Source organism: Mustela lutreola, chromosome 2 (genome assembly GCF_030435805.1).
Source record: "Mustela lutreola isolate mMusLut2 chromosome 2, mMusLut2.pri, whole genome shotgun sequence".
Classification (NCBI taxonomy): domain Eukaryota; kingdom Metazoa; phylum Chordata; class Mammalia; order Carnivora; family Mustelidae; genus Mustela; species Mustela lutreola.
Window position 1 is genome coordinate 32825363 of NC_081291.1, and position 17296 is coordinate 32842658.

The 17296-nt window shown below is 47.4% G+C and overlaps 1 protein-coding gene and 1 long non-coding RNA gene across 6 annotated transcripts in view; one reads left to right on the forward strand and one right to left on the reverse strand.

Moving 5' to 3' along the window:
* Positions 1 to 14671, reverse strand: part of ADAMTS9 (ADAM metallopeptidase with thrombospondin type 1 motif 9) — a 164176-nt gene extending 149505 nt beyond the window's left edge. For all 5 annotated transcript variants that reach the window (XM_059161434.1, XM_059161432.1, XM_059161433.1 and 2 more), the window contains exons 1-3: positions 14154 to 14671; positions 13162 to 13553; positions 7977 to 8139 (exon numbers count right to left, since the gene is read on the reverse strand). In XM_059161434.1, coding sequence (XP_059017417.1) covers positions 7977 to 8139; positions 13162 to 13553; positions 14154 to 14268 — 670 coding nt within the window. In that variant the 5' untranslated portion in view covers positions 14269 to 14671. The remainder of the gene's footprint in view (positions 1 to 7976; positions 8140 to 13161; positions 13554 to 14153) is intronic.
* Positions 11669 to 17296, forward strand: part of LOC131824101 (uncharacterized) — a 162032-nt gene continuing 156404 nt past the window's right edge. The window contains exon 1 of the long non-coding RNA XR_009350746.1: positions 11669 to 11931. This is a non-coding gene — a long non-coding RNA (uncharacterized LOC131824101). The remainder of the gene's footprint in view (positions 11932 to 17296) is intronic.

A 17296-nucleotide genomic window follows, 5' to 3' on the forward strand; every position in this document is an offset into this window, starting at 1 on the left:
AAAGGTCAAAAAACAGCCTAACCACTCTTTTTTGGGCTCAATGAAATAACTCTGATATGTGGCTCATTCCCGGTAGCTTTGTTCTTGGTACCTGCTCTGGGTTTAGGCCTGACCCCGCTCTTCCAGATGGCGGCAAAGGTGGCCTGACCTTACAACAATAAAGATGAATCAACCAGTAAAAAAGAAGTGGAAAGGGGAAAAAAAGACCGTGGGGAGCAAACCTAAACTGGAAGGAAAACAATAATTTAACAAGCACGACACTGGCCACCAAGTGAGAAGTTATTTAAGAGACAGAACAGCTGGGGCACCTGGATGGCTCAGTCAGTTAAGCGTCTGCCTTTGGCTCAGGTCATGATCCTGGGGTCCTGGGATTGAGCCCCACATCGGGCTTCCTGATCACCAGGGAGTCTGCTTCTCCCTCTCCCTCTGCCCATGCACACACTCTCTCTCTGTTAAATAAATAAAATCTTTAAAAAAAAATTAGAGAGTGGGGCGCCTAGGTGGCTCAGTGGGTTAAGCCTCTGTCTTCAGCTCAGGTCTTGGGATCGAGCCCCGCATCAGCCTCCAAGCTCAGCGGGGACCCTGCTTCCTCCTCTCTCTCTGCCTGCCTCTGCCTACTTGTGATCTCTGTCTGTCAAATAAATAAATAAAATCTTAAAAAAAAAATTAGAGAGAGAACAGCCAATTGCCACATGTAGATCATGTTTTGATCACAATCTAACCAAATGGACTTTACTGTTGCAGGGACAATCAGGAAAATTTTAACATACATACTGTGTGGGTTAGATGGAGCAATTACCGCTGATATATATCAGCATGATATATTTGCATTACGGTTACATAAGAAAATACCCTCATTTTTCAGAGATGTAAATGGGAACATTTAGACAGGAAATGTCACAATACCTGCATTTACTTTCAAATACTCTGGCAAAAAGAAAAAATAAAAAAGCAAACATGGAAAAGTCTCTGCTACCATTAGTGTAGATGGTCTCTTTATGGGGGGTTCATCTTACTGTTGCCTCTACGTATGTACGGGTGCTGAAAACCGGTCTTCAATAACATGCATTTTTAAAGACATGATGAAAAAAAGTTAAGCACATAAATGAGCACAGATGAAAAAAGAAAAAACAACAGTTCCTGTATTAGAAATTTCTTTTCTACTCTCCATTTTTTTTGCTGTAGTATTGCACTATTAATGCTGAGGTTTTAAAAAAAGGCATGTTTTTACATAAATGCCACAAAGAAGATAAAGCTGAGGAAACAGGCTCAAGAATTCAGGTGTTCAAAACAGTAATCTCCTTGGAGTTGCCTATGTTGACTATTTATTAAATACAGTCACCGAAGAACTTAAAAAAAAGAGAAAAAAAGGTATAAAGACTGATGGGGAACAAACAGGGGTGCGTGACAGGACGTGAAGCCAAAACAAGTAATCCCAAATGGTGGAAACTATCTTTAAAGATTCCAGTCAACACTGGGTTTGAGGGCTGGCTGTTTCCCCAACCCACCATGGACACGTTCATTCACCTTTCCCAGTTGAGCTTTCTTATTTGTAAATGGGAAACACTGGAGCGTCGTCCTCCCAAAAAGCTCTTGCCGGAGTAAACAGAAGAACCCACCATGGGCTTCCACACGGCCCAGCACATGACTCTTTCAATGCTGCCTGTCTCACAGGCTGAACGGCTATGGGAAAAGGATGTGAAGACCCAGAAAGTGTGTGTGGGAAGGTGTAGGCAGGCTGGCTTCTCACAGAAGTAACTAATTAGCCAACAACCACTGACCTTCTTGGGCCCAGGCAGGACCATGAGGTCAGCTAAAGCTTCTGGCACAGCCTGGAACCCTCCAGCCGCCCCAGCATAGTTTATTACCCACCCCCCAACCCCCGCCCCCCGCCCCCCACAGGTCTTCGCGAAGGACAGACCTTCGCTGCTCCGTCTCTCACTCCATTTGGGCCCAACTATTGGCCGCTAATCTAATCAGCTAATCTATGCTAAATTATTAACGGGATCCCAGAGGTTAATGTGTAACAAGTATACTCTTCAACAGAGGCCTGGGGAGAGACGCCAGGCCTCAGCAAGTCATTAGGGTCTTGGTGGGAATTCTAGGCACCAGGCAGCCCTCCTCCAATCCAATCAAACTGTCCACAAGCCTACGAGAAATCCTCCCCATGAGAACAAACCACAGCTGAAAGCAAACGAATCAACAAAGTCCAGAGCAAACAAACCCTCTGAGTAGACCAGGACAAAAAGGTTGTGGAAATTGGGATGTCATCGAGGTTTGTGTCCTTGGGCAAGCCAACTTGATGGACTTCTCTGCCGATGGCAAAATGTAGGTAGAGGTAAACATTAAAATATACAGTCCACATAAAGCCCTTGGAAGAGTGCCTGCCTCCCAATGCGTGCTGGACAAATGAGACCTATTGTTGATAGCATCGAGGGCCTCCATTAAATCAATGAAAATCCAAGGGAGAAGGATTTTCTAGATGGCGGCTCACATTTGTGTTCTCCGTGGAGTCAGGCCACAGGGCAGCACATAGGAATCAGATCCCAGTTGAAGTGTCAGCCACACTTCCTATTAGCTGTGTGACTTTGGATAAGTTGTTCAGCCTCTTTGAGCTGTAATTTTCTCAAATGTAAAACCAGGGTAATAATACTGTACCCTAGAGCATTGTTGAGCAGATTATAAATGATAATGTATGGAAAATGTGCAGCCCAGTGACTCATGATACACAGAAGACCCAGCAAAGAATGTCTTTAACTATCATCTTGTATTTTCCAGACTTCACGACAGTCACATCCGTGGGAGTCCAACCAAGGGATAATATACTCTCACAGACAGAGTCTCCAGGGCCTCATGCCTAATGGAGACTAACCATGGTAATCCCAGGGTCAGTGCATCATACACAAGGCAACTGAGCAGGGTTGAGATGGAGCCTCGGCTGTGCCCAGCCCCACTGTCCCAAAGAAGCAGATACAAAGCAGGATTCTTATCTGTCTGGTTACAGTGACTGTTTCATTCCAAAAAAATTTAAAAAAAAAATGCATGGTCTCATGGCTTAGCTGCTGGTCGCTGGTCACAACTGCCATGGGGCTACAAAGTCACTGTATTCCAGTAGCCCTACTTCTTTTTATCTGTATTTTCTGATGATCGAAAAATTATAGAATTGTGGCAAAACTCTAAGAACATAAAATAAAAAGATAAATGTTGCCTATGTTCCTGTTGACCAGAAATCATCCCTTTTTAATATTTCCATACATACTGCTTCAAATTTTTTCTTTCAACACACGTGTACCACCACACAGCTATCATTTTTAAAAAATGAGATCATACCATATATACTTGTTCATGACCGGCTTGTCTGCTTGAGGGACACATATATGTCAGTGTTGACGTAAATTTGTATGTACGATCATTTTTGATGGCTGCATAGGAATCCACCCAACATAAATTACTGGTCTCTCCTCCTACTGAGGGACACTTGGGTCACTTCCAGCCTTTTGCTATGATAAATACCACCCTACTGAGTATTCTCACACAAATGTCTTCACACAATTGTCCAACTCTTTCCTTAGGAGGGGCATCGACTCTTAAACGCCTTAAATAAAACAAAAAACCAGCAGCTCGTGTTGAGATGGGAAGGTGAGAGAAGCATTCTAGTAATGGAAAAACACTGCCTTTTCAGCCCAGACAAACAAAACAGCCTTCTGTTGGCCTTTCTCTCCCTCACCTAACAGGAAGCTCGTCTATCTCGCTGATAAGAACAACTAAATCCTCTTGTGCAAAATTCAGGGTCAAACAGAGAGTGTCTGTGAGACAGAACTTGGGGTTTCATCTGGAAATGCACTGTGAAGGACCAGCAGGAAGTGGCTTATAAAAGCAATAAACTTTCCTGAATGACTCCCCTACGCCTGGCACCTGGTCCCCCCCAGGCAGCTCAATGGGCTCTGCTGAGGACCTAATCCGCAGGGGACAGAGGAGTAAGACGTGCATGTGGGGGGTGAAGGGGCAGCGGGGAGAAGATGCCCCACCCCCCATCCTGAATCCTGAAGAACTTACAAACAGGATGAAAATCACGAATAAATGCAGATCCACCTAGCTGGCCCAAATGCACACACGCAGACACAACAGACGATGGCAAAAGAGAGACGCAGCCACTGGGCCAAGAGAAACTTCCAAGAAATGAAATTTTTTAAAAATGCTACATTAGGTACAGAAAAAATAAACACAGAGGAGGGGGCTCTTGGCCCCATAACTTGCTGGCAGGGTGACCCTGTCCAAGTCCCATAAGCCCTTTATGAGCTGGTTACCAACAAGCTCTAAGTTAAGCAGAGGAGACCCGATGAGCTTTGGGTTTTGGCATTGAGTTTTCCTTTCACTTGCGGTGTTGTTTCAATTTCTATTTTCACGATTCTTCTTTTTAATCTCCCATTCAGTGATTGTCTACCATCTGCTAAACACTGTCCTGGGAGCTTTCATTATTTCATACTCATTTAGTCATAACGACACCCTTGAAAGGCATGTGTTATTCTTACTTTATGCTCTAAATGCGCTTGAGGTCACATAGCTGACAGGAATAAAGAAGGTTCTTGGTTTTATCCTCACAGCACAGAGGAGTTCGGAAATACACCATGGCTGAATGCATATATGAATGAATAAATTAAATCATTGCCTCCTTTCTAAACCCACACAATTTTTATTACATAAAACTCCTTCTGTACCTGTCATTTGAATATAAGTTATCTCAGAATCTGCTTTTGAAAATGAGACATACATCAAGAGTCAGAAATGAGCAGGACTCCATCAAAAGGCAAGAGTACTAACAGCCACAGTGTCTGGTGTGGGGCAGGATCTTATTATCTAGCAACTAAGGATTATACCCAGCTCAGAAGTGGGCTTGTGGGGCTGTGCTCCTAGGATAGGGTGATCTTAAACTCTGAAGGGCTGGTGTTGAATATACAGCTGGTCACTCCTGGAAATAAGCAACCTAATGTCCCAGAACTATAGTTTGCTCATCTGTACAGAATAAGCCTGTTGGCCTAGAGCTAACGACTACAGTTTCCTCCAGAAAATCTTCTGTCAGCCCATAAGCCATAGAAAACGGTGACGAAGAATGCCAAGTCCACGGCAAGGCAAGTGGCAGGTCATGGGTAGTGATTATTAGCAGAGAGGCTCACATTTAGTTGAACTTCTGGATTACATGGGGCACTCAGTAAACACACCAATTCTTGCTTCCTCTCACTAGCTTGAGATAGAGGGTGTATGTCTGTGTGTGTGGTGTATGTGTGTGTGTGTGTGTGTGTGTGTGTGTGTGTGTGTGTTTAAAGAACCAGTGTTTTTATGAGGCTCCCAGGATGCTTCTAAAGTTTACCCTTGGCTACCAACCACTGCTGTAGGGGGAAATCCCTAAAGCTGACTGGATTAATATTTGTAGAGGATATTTTCTGCTCTGGCTAGAGGGGCTTCTCTCTGCAGCACCCCCCACCACCGCCACCACCTACTTTCTTTCCCTGTGCACAGGCTACCTGGTTTTGGATGCTTCTGTGACCTGCTGGTCCGTCCCTGTAATGGCTGCTGGTGAATTTTGCCATATCCCAAAGTTCTTTCCAACTGTTCTGAGCCTCCTGCATCTGTATTCAAAGAAGGGGTACAGAAGCAGCTGGAAGAGAGAAACCAGAGTGGCAGAGTCCAGCAGCGACCCTTGCACGAGCCGATCAAGACCACTGGGCTCTTGACCCAACTCATGGGGTGAAGGGCGGCCAGACTGGTCATGGGCAAGGACACACCCGAAAAAAAAACTGAGAGCTGGCACAAGTGATTTTTGACGGTGACACAGAAAGGCCCCAATGCCAAGAAGGACGAACCCAAATAACTTTTTTTTTGAAAAATTAAAGCATCTTCTGTTGTCCTCCAACTTCTCCTTTTCATAGTCCCTCTTCTTTGTGTTTTTAACAGGACTTGACAGTGACTTGTCCTCTGGCCCAGAAAATCAAATGTCGATTGACTTAGGTAACTAATTTCTAACAAATGAACTTTAAGGACTTTTTGAATGAGAGCACGAAGTAAGACTTCCCTCTCTCTCTCTCCCTGTCACACGCAACGCACGCACACATACACATCACAACTGCACAGAGAAAATGGACCATGGGATAAGACAAACATGGGCTGTCATCATAGAGTAGCTGGAAGGTCTGCGGCAAGGTGCTTCTCTCTGCTTCCCTGCTGGGTATGATGGAGTAAGAGCGGTACCAACCCTCCAGGGTTGTGGTGAGGATTCACTAAAGTCGTGTAGGTAAAGTGCTTTGCACATTGCCAGTATAGAGAAGGACCTGTTTGTTTGTTTGTTTGTTTGTTTTTTAAATGTTGGTTTGCTGCCACTTTAGGGCAGAAGACTATCACAAAGTGCTGTTGTTCGATAAATTGATCAACGAACATACTATTTACTTGAGTATCTTCTGAATATACATTAATAAGATAGAAAGAAAGCAATCACGTTTCCTTTCTATCATATGCTATATATAGGTTAATCCACATACATAAAAGAAGCATTTGCTGATTCAGCTTTGGGAAGTCAAGAAGGAAAGGACAATGTTCTCACTAGCACGGGCCAAAAAAAATGGGATATGCATCTCGCCATTACACTGCCTGGTAGCTGGCAGTCTTGGTGCCAGGCCAGCTGCTGGGACTGTGGTTTCTGAGTACACCGCTCCCTCAGCCCTCCCCCTGCCCAGCTCACCCCTTGGCTCGTTCATGAGTCTAACCGACATCATATTTCAGTTATATTCCATTCAGCCCTGGGAGGAGGAACATGGCACTAGATGGGCTACAATGCTACACCCTCTGGCCTGGCTATTCTGGGTTATAAGCAGCTCATGTTATCTTCTTTTATTTAGAAAGAATTCCAGGAGGGGATAGGACACCACAGTCCATCAGAGGAAGGACCTAATACAGATGTAAGACGAAACAAGCGATCATTTGGGAAACATTTTAGGAAACCCTCTGCTGGTTTGGAATTCGGGTCTTGTTTGGAGATGCCAGAAAGACCTTGAGAAGTTATTTAATTTGGAGAAGCATCTTCTAAAAATGAAGAATAAGGAAAGGGACAAAGTTTTAATAATCCTTATTTTAGAATTAAAAAAGAGCATTTTAGCAAACATCTTAAAACAGGACCAAACTGAGGGACAATTTTTTAGGGACAAGCCGTCATCAAAAAGAAAGTAACCAGGCTTCAAAGACAGTGGAAAGTTGCCTCAAGGCCGTAGACTGAGAAACATACACAAACATAAGCTTTCTGAGGGGCCCAGAATGACACAGCCCTGACAATGGCCAGACGTGTTAGCACAAAGCCTCAAGGAATGTGGCCAGCAGGGAAGGAAAGCCAGGGGTGGGCACAGGCACATGTGACAGAACCTGACAGCGCAATCCTCACGTCTATTCTGCTATTTCCTGAAGTCTAGAACAACAACTAAAACTGATAACCAATGTGGTTAGAAAAAAACCCAATGAACACAAAGAGATTCTGCTGAGTTCCGTTTATGAGACTATTTCACCTTTTTGTTAATCCTACCTGGTTAAAAAAAAAAAAATCCCAAAGGAACAGAAAACACCAAGACACACAGGGAACATAAGCCATTGCTGACTGAAGATATGGTTGTGAGAGCCTGAAGAGACTATTGAAGCCGAATCCTAACAATTAGCAAATTCAACAAGACGCAGCTTTGCCCACTGGGAGCCTGGAGTGAGATAAGCTCATATCGAGGCTTTGTTGGTTTGTAGCTGTGCAACCTGGGACAAGTTACTAAACCTCTCTGTAGCTTCCACATCTGTGCCACAGGAAATACCTACCTCACTCAAAGACTGAGTAAATGACAATGTGAACGGTAGCACTTTGCAGCCTGTGGAAGAGGTACGTGTTTGTAGTATTGTCACTGACCCATCTCACCGAGCTGGGGGGCTCTGTCAGAGCAGGAAGGAAATACCTGGGGTGTCACATGCACGCCTTCCCGTTGAGGGCTCTCTGTGCAGGGTGCTGTGCCGATAGACGATGTGCGGTTTGTTCTGTTCATCTTCATCTTCTTGCTCGTCCATGGACAGTAGTGGTTCAATAAAATAATCCCCATCATGGGACCGGAAAGTGCCCAGCTGCCGATGAAGAGGGATGAGAGGTTGGTTTAACAGAACTCAACCACAGGGAGGGGGACAAAATGGAACATTGCCAAGGAGTGGGGGTGGTATTTCCCCCAAGCCCTTCCCGTGAGGGCTGCTGAACACTGAACTCTCTGCCCACCTGTTCGGGAAAGGAGTTTATTTGCACTCCCCCAGGACGGTACCTTCTCCTTGAGCTGACTCTAGGTTACGGCACCTGCTATGCAAATCTGTCTCTAAGAAATCCTTGTCAGTGACTCAATTCTAGTCATACTCACTTATACAGGCTGTTCCAAGAGAGTGTTTCTGTGTGTGAAGATAGCCTGGAAATGCAGGGACAAGTGTGAGCTCCAGAGGGAAAAGCTGATTCACAGAAGCCTTATCATTACTCAAATCCAGAAAGCGGAGACCCACCGCAGGCACTCCAGGAGGTCCCACCAGTGACACTGACAGGTGAGTCTCTGCACACCCTTTCCCTTTCAGTAGGGAGTGAAATGGTACAAGGCTTGGAATCCGACTGCCCTAGGTTCCAATCCCAATCTGGACACTGACCTGCCCACTTTGGGCAAGGTCCTTAACTGCTCTGAGCTTTGGCTTCCTTATTTGTCAACCAGGGACAAAAGGACTTATTGTAAAGGCTTATGGTGCAGACTAAATGAGATAATGCACAGAAAGTGCTTAGCAAATTGACACTTTGTAAGGGATTAGAACACCTTAGCAGCTTTCTGGTTGCTGTGTTAGCCTCTAACCACCAGGACAGAATGTGTTTAAGCACCCTGAAATGGGTAGCTCCTTCTTCCCTTCCCACACACCCACAAGATGGTAAACTATGCCTCAAAGTTGAGCCACCCAAACCACATCTCCAAGAGCATTAAAAAGTTGTCCATGCCTTGCAGTGGTAAGTCTTGAAAGGAAGAAATCAAGCTCTTCAATGGTGTTGTTAAAAAACAAAAACAAAAACAAAACAAAACAAAAACAACAACAGAAAGAAAAAAAAAAAAAAACCCGGGCCCTTTTACCTTCCTCTAGACACAATGAAAGTGACAGTCCTTGAATGGCAGAGGTAGTATTGGCAACACTTAGGAGTTTGTTAGAAATTCACATAATCATGCTCCACCCTAAATCTGGTCTACTGAATCCCCATCTCTGGAGGTAGGGCCCGGGAGACAAGCAATGAGCACTCCAAGGTATTCTGAGGCTCAATCAAGTTTGGGAAGCAAAAGGCCAAGACACTGGGGTTTCCAAACCTATCTAAATTTCAAAATTGCCTGGGGACTTGGAAAAAAAAATGGGATTTGTGGCATTACCCCATACCTGCAGATCTGGAATTTCCAGGGGTGAGGTCTAGAATCTGTATTCTTACAAAAGCCTTCCGCGTGATTCATGAGCTGTCGGCTTAAAGGGAGGACTGCTCTGGGCACCTCTCTCTGTTTTAAATATACAACTCGGGTGTTCTCAGGGCACAGAGCAGTAGCTTACACATGTGCAATCTACCAGAGAGACATAACCATTGGGAAAGAACCTGGGAGCTCTTTTGATGGTGATCTGGCACCTTTCATTACTAAAAGGGGAAACTAAGGCCCAGAGGGAGGAAGTGACTTGTCCAAAGTCCCTCTTCCGTGATACAGAAGCAGCTGCTGAATGGTGCCAGTACTGAATCTAGAACCCAGGTATCCTGACGTTAGTCCAGTACCTTTTCTATAAAGAACTTCCAAAGTCTCTTTAGGAACACAGATCCAGTCTCTGGTCCCCGGTTAGGAACGTGGGTCAGAAAGACAGGAACTCCAGCTCTGCCAGTTACTAGTCAGGACACCTGGAGCAAGCCTCTGACTCTCTACGCCTCAGAGTCCTTCCTCATCTGTAAAATGGGTTGTTTTGAGGATTGGGATGGGGTGAGATAATGCACACAAAAAGTGCTTTGCATAAGAGTCCAATAAGTGTTATCTGTATGATGCCAAATTAATTTTGTTGTCGAGTCACAGAAGACACCTTTGATGTTTGATGAATGTCCGCTCTAAGAGTCATCTTTTCCTGGTTACAGTGTCCATTTATCCCAATATAGTTACTAAATATAATACACAAGGCTCCAACATGGGAGATAAATGCTCTGATGCTGACCCTGCTGCCAAGGAAAGGGTTAGATAGTTGAGTACCAAGAACTATAATATAAGGGAGAGCATACGAAGCATCATAGGAAAGGTACAAGTGTCTGTGAAGGACAAGATGTCCTGGGGAAGAAGCTGTGTAAGCTACACGTTAAAAGAGGGGTAGGATTGGAGCCTGTGATACTGGGGGAGATGACCAAGTAAACCCAAAAGCCCAAAGGCAATAAGGTAGGACTGGGGTGGGAGGGAAATTCAGAGAAAGGAGCAAAAGCAGGTTGACTGATACACAGAATTGGTGGAGGGAAACCCCAAGAGAAGAGAGTAGCGTGCGGGTGTGTAAGGCGTGAGAGGGCACATCACAAATGGTCTGAATCATCTGAGGAGGGAATTAGTAGTTGTTCTTTGAGCAATGGGGAGCCACTAGGTAAGGTGAGTGAACGGGGGAGTCATATAATCTTGCACCAGGCTCTTAATCTGTTAGCAGCTTTTAATTTGTTAGCGGTGTGTGGCAGGGACCAGAGAGGAGTGCTTGAAGGGGGAGAAGCCAGATGGAAATACTTCTTAGAAAACAACGCTAAATGAGAGAGGAGCAGAGAAGTAAAGAGGTCTAGAATTTGGGCAGGGCTTGTTCAGACCCGGTGAGATACACATCTAAGATCGAATTCGGGGGAAAATGATAACTGGTGGGGTGTGTGAGTGCGTGCGTGCGTGCGTGTGTGTGTGTGTGTGTTGTGCAGATTGGCACTTTTAGATTCACTCTTTATAAAGAGTGAGAGATTTCCTGGGTGGGCTACTAGAAGCTTCATGATATTACTGCTATAGAAATGGTGGTGGGAAGTCCGGGGAAGAAAGACAAATTCCAGGAGGAAGAGAAAGGGCTGAGCTTGATGAGATTGGAGCTCGATTAAGCGCTGAAGACAGAAACACACAGTGCACTTATCTTTAAGATGTATTCTGGATCTTTCTCTACCAGAAAAGGCAGATTAGAGATTTAATGCAATATGAAGGGGGTTTTCACGGTCTATACAATCATTCTTAAGTCCCGGGCCCTAAGCCCCCCAAGAGAGTTACCACTTGCATACCCACGGGCGAGTTACCACCTAAAATTGCCAGATGAAATCAAGGTCCTGCCAGCAAAGTATTTATACAACTGCCAGGGCCATTCAGCGGGCTGTGGAGGCGGGGAGGGAGGAGGAGTAAAGGTTGTTTACAAACTTTACGTACAATCCCTGCCCCATCCCTAAAGGTCTGGAATTGGGGTTTACAATCTTAGTTTCTAGGGGTGCTCTGGTGACCTGGGTTCCAATGCCTGACCTAAGCCCACTCTGGCCATAACCTTTTGAAGAATGGAAAGATTCCTGCGCTTTGGCCCTAGGTCTTGGGGCAGCGATGACTCACTACAGCACCCCCTTACCCCCCCGTGCGTCAAACTGCCGTCTCCGCCCACCCCAAACAAGCTCAACCAAGAGCCGCAGCTCCCGGCGCTTTGCTGGGGGCTGGAGGGGCTCATCCCCATGCCTGTATCCCAGCAGGCTAAAACCTTCCCCACCGCAGTCTTCAAGGTTGCCTGGCTCCCCACCAGACTCTTCCCACCCTTCCATAGGACGGTGGAGATGGATGCGACATCTAGACCGGGACGCTGAATCTACCAACAGCGCACAGAAGGGGCAACCGAGTGCCCCAGGTAAGTATCCGTGCTCCCTCTTAGAGAAGGTGACAGGGAATGTGGGTCCTCAGGGGAAGAGTAAACGCATCACCCGGGCGCAGAGCGCACGGCGCGTTGCGCTGGGAGAACCTGACCCGGGAAAGTTTCTGCGTCACACGCGCGTGGTAGCAACGCACATCGTTTGGGAAAGTCAAGGACCGCTTTCCCTCTGGCCAGAACTTTACAGCAGGTCTTCAAATGTTTGGGGGGGGGGGGTGGTGGATAAAAAGCTGTTGCCCTGTGGGGCCAACTGGAGAGCAAATGGGGAGGGGTAGGTCAGGAGAGGGTCGAGGTATCCGCTCGGAAAACCTGCTACGTGCGTATTTTGCAGTGCAGGGAGGTGGCCAGCCTGCGCCTACTAGCCCTCCCTCTCCAGGGAAACATGCATTGTAAGCGCTGTCTTTTCGATTCTCTGGAACCCCATATGCTGGCAGAAAACCCGGAAGTACCGAAGTCTCATACGGGCAGATTCTCCAGGCTCTCCCCCACTATTTCTGTTTCTTGGGGCCACCCCGCCAGCAGGGTGCAGAGTCGGACTGCGCCACACCCCCACTCCCAGTTTCTATCCAAATTCAAAGCGTCGGAGGCAGGCTCCACCCTCTTCCCCGCCCCCGGAGCCCTCGGCCCACCCTTCCGTTCCTGGGACGGACCTGTTCCCTGTCAATCTTGTTCGGCCTCAGGGTTTCTGGCGCGTGAAAAAAGGCCCAGAGAAATCTCCCGGACTCTAGATTACGCACCGCCCTCCACGACACGGAGAAGGAACTCCCCATACCCGAGGCTGGGGATCCTCAGCCCACACCCCTGACTCAAGACGCTCCAATAAGGAGTTGGGTCCTCCCTACGCTCAGCTGCTCCGCTCCTGGGCAGCAGGGTTTGCTGCAGGAAAGGACAACTCTCGGAATTTGGAAACCCGACTTCCAAGCCGCCTACTAGCGTTGGGCAAAGCGCTGGGGAGCCTGAATTCGGACCTAGAAAGCTCCAAAACATTCCGAACCCCCTGGGGGCGGCTGCGTCTGCCTCTCCCCAGTGTAAGCACACGAACTGGGCTTGTCACCCAAACCTCAGGATGCATACGAGCTGGTAGCGGATATTTAAAGCCAAAGTAGAAACTCGGCACAGTGAGGGTCTTAGGCTAGAGAGCAATCAGTTACGCCTTCCAGAAAGGGGTGAAGAGGAGGGAAAGGAGGGGGGTGGCGCGCACCAACTCACCATTCCTGAGCAGAGGTTGATGACCGCCGTGTGCTCGGACTTGGTATTGACATGGCCTTTGTAAAAGCAATGCTTGAGCTCCGTTTCCTCCTCGGAATAAAACTTTGTCTCATTCTCCCCGGGCGTCCCAAAGAGGGTGACAGTGAACGTTGGAGCGATAAATCCAGCATGGGCAGTGAGATTAAATAGAAATTGCTGGCCGAAGGCAGAGAGGCGGTAATGCTCCTGGGAAGAGGTAGAGGAGGAAGCGAAGGCAGGCCAGGGGTCGGAGGCAGCCTTAATGCTCCGTCGCCTTCTTTTGAAGTGCACGTTCGTGGAAAAGGGTTCTCCGAGAGCGTTCACTCGGATGGGAGACGCGATTTCGTATTCTCTCAGGGTCTCTAATAATTTCACTGCAGGGAAGAGCAGAGACACATGAACCAATAATTCCATTTTCTGCAAACCAGTTCCCCCCAAGTTTTAATTTAAAATGAAGAGGGCTTTGTTCTGGGTTATTTTCCAACAGTTATTTTGCCTATTTGAGCCAATGCCTTCACCCTCAGCCAATGCACAGATATTTATTGAGCACGTACTATGTGCCAGGAACGGCCAAGAACTAGGCTGGACTCTGAGGAAACACCATTCGGAAGCAATGAACAAAGTCAAAAATACGTAAGATAATTTCAGATTCTGACAAATACCCTGAATCAAATAAAACATGCCACTATCTGCTACCCCCAATTACTAAGTAACTATAGTTTGCGGCACGGAGGTGGGAAAGGGGAAAGATCAAACTACAAGCGAAGAGGGCTGGGGGAGACTAAGTTTGTTCTACAGCGGCTCTCTCTAGAAATTGGCTGGAAATGACCTAAAAAAGGGAGAGGTTGTAGAGCCATAGATAATTCTTTCTAGGAAAAGCGGAGGCCTCCACTGCGGGGTGCCTGCTGTCGGACGCAGAAGCTGGGGAGGTGGCGATTAGGGCGGAGGGGTCGCGGTGGCCGGAGCCTCATTACCTTGCCTCGGGTGCAGCCTGTCCTTGCGCACGGCGGCCGCGGCGTCTGGGCTCCCCATCTCGGCCAGGTCCCGCACCAGGAACGTTAGCAGTGTGGCCCAGGATACAAACTGCATGGTGCTCCCCACCCCTCCCCCGTGGCTCCCACCCCCCCTCCCTCCTGCCCGGCTTGGCTGCGGCGGCGACGCGAGGCTGCGGCCGCGGTGAGCGCGCGGAGCCTGGCGCCCGCCGCCAACTTTTGACTTTAGGAGTCGCTGAGGTCTCGCCGCGAGGGTCCCGTCTGCGCTCGGCTGAGCAACGCCGCCGCCTGCCGAGAGCTGAGCCGCTCGGGCCGCAGGAGGAGCCGGAGGAGGAGGAGGAGGAGGACTGGGGCTCGGCTGCTCGGCCGCATAATGTCCAGGGAGCCGGCAGGAGAAGGCGCGGAACGTGCGCTCCGAGGCGCGCCGGGCGCCCTGTGCTGCCCGGGATAGCGGAGCGGCTTCTTGAATGGGGGGCTGGGGGGCGGAGGCGGGGGGGCCGCGGGTCATCCGCCGCTCAAATACCCCGGGTGCCCGCCTCTGGGAGGAGAGGGGAGGAGAAAGCGAAGCGAGTGGGGACCGCCTCCTTCGAGACGGAGTCCCCTCCTCGGCTGCCCGTGCGAGTCTCGCAGCCGGCCGCTGGCTGCAGGAGGCGGAGGTCAGAGGCGCCCGGTGCTCCGGGGCCAGCCGCTCGCGCTCCCCGCCACCTCGTGCAGATCGGCTTTTCTGAGACTCCCTGCGCTGGGGAGGGAGAGTAGAGAAAGTTCTCTCCCTTTCCCGGAGCTTCCAGTTTCTGCCTCTTGACCCCTCTCCTCTCTCCTCCCTCTGCTCTTTCGCGCTTCCTCGCCCTCGCCTCTGTGCGCCGCGCTCTGTGCCGGGTCGTCCACTGTGCTGTCGCCTCCCTCCCATTGTGTCCTTGTTTCCCCCATGTCTCTTGTCCCTTTTCTCCTTCCTCCCTTCTGTCGTCTTGTCTTTATAACAGCCCTCTCCCTCTTCTCTTTCCCCCTTTATGAATTTCTGTCCCTGTCTCTCCCCTTCATTTGGTTTCTAACAAGTGAAAGTGACCCCGTGCCGGACCGTCTTCTCCTTCCTACAGTTTCCCAGTGGGAACGAGATGTGGCATCTGAGCTCCACTTTCGATCTGATTGTCCTAAGTCAAGAGTTTTTCGAGATGGGGTTCTTAATCTGGAAGTTCGGGGTGCATTTCAGATCAGTTTTTTGAAAGTTTCACAAAGCTGTCAAGCTGTTTTCTTCCCCCAACCTCTCTGTCCCCATCCGGAGAGAGTCCAGAGCATTTTGTAGGTCCCCGGCCCAAAAAAGGTTAAGAACGGCTCTTGGCAGTGAGAGGGGGCGGGGACTTTGGTGCTCAGACTGGGTTTAGAGATATGGGGGAGAGGGGAGTGAGGGCGGAGTGCTAGGGGACAGTCGCGGACTCGAGCGTCGGCGGGGAGAAGGGGGAGGTGCTGGGGGCGGGGAAGCACCAGTCTGGGGAGGGATTTCTCAATCACGTCTTCCTTTCTGCCGGAGAGATGCTTGGAGTAGTTCAAAGCCGACACTTCAGGCTACTCCTACCTCCGCCTTAGGATGCAAGTTTGGAACCTAGACAAGCCGGAGCAGAGAGGGAGTGTGTGAGCCAGTGTGTGAGCGAAAGGAGAGCAGGGAGTGAGAGAGGAGAGGGGAGGCGGGGAGAGAGAGAGTTGTTTAATCCTGGGTGGTTCAAAAGTACTTTCACCTTTACCAGCCCTCAAGAAGAACCTAGGGTGTGCTAATTTCACCAATTTCAAGAGAAAGGAAAGTGTCCCAGAACTGGAGTTTTCTGTTACTAAGTAGGCTGGCCCTCTGTACTGGAAATATCAAGCACTCCCAACACCAAGGACCATATAGCAATATGCAAGAAGTGGTCTCTACTCTTGAAATATTAATGCTTATATATCTCTTGGTAGAGGGAAAAATGACTTGGTAATTCCTAAGAAGGTTGTTAACCCAAGTGGACCACTGGTGCCACTGTCTAACTGTATTACTGGAATTTTTAATGAGTATAAACAGTATAAAGATGGGAAAACAGAAACAGAAACTGTAAAGTGCAAAGATGTTTAAAGGGTGACATTTAGATCTTTTTCTTAAACTTTCAAAATAATTTTCTAAAACACATGTCTTCTAAAACACAATCTTTTTCATTATGTAAATAAAATTCCTCATAACCACAGTATCTGAGCATTGCAAACTTAGCAAGGAATGGAAAAAATATCACAAAATCAAACTATTAGTCAATTCCGATGGAATATATTCTAGAACTTTTACTGTAAAATTACTCAAAAATATAGTACTTTTATGGATAAACTGAAAAGAACAGAGTAGAGAGGCCATGAATAAACCCATGTATATAGTCAACTGACTTATGGCACAGAGCCAAGAATGTACAGTGGAGAAAGGACAACCTGTTCAAAAAATATTGGGAAACTGGACAATCACATCCAAAAGAATGAAACCAGATCCTTATTTTACACCATCCACAAAAATCAGCTCAAAACAGATTTAAGACTTGAATGTTAAGACCTACAATCATAAAACTCCTAGAAGAAATAGGGGTAAGCTCCTTGATGTTGGTCTTGGTGATAATGTTTTGGAATTTGATACCAAAAGCAAAGACAACAAAAGCAAAAATAAGCAAGTGGGACTACATTAAACTAAAAAGCTTCTGCAAGCAAAGGATACCATCAATAATGTGAAGAGGCAACCTATGTAATGGGAGAAAATATTTACAAATCATATATACTGGATAAGGGCTTAATATCCAAAATATATAAAGAGCTCACACAACTCAATAGCAAAAAAAAAAAAAAAAAAAAAATTAAAAAATTGTCAGAAGATCTGAAAAGACTTTTTCCAAAGAAGATATACAGATGACCAGCAGGTACATGAAAAGATGCTCAACATCACTAAGCATCAGGGAAATGCAAATCAAAACCGCAATGAGCTATCAGCTCACACCTGTTAAAGTAGCCATTACTAAAAAGATAAGAAATAAAAAGTTTGGTGCGGATATGGAAAAAATGGAACCTTTATGCGCTGTTGGTGGGAATGTAAGTTGGTGCAGCCAGAAACACAGCAGGATTCCTTTAGAAAT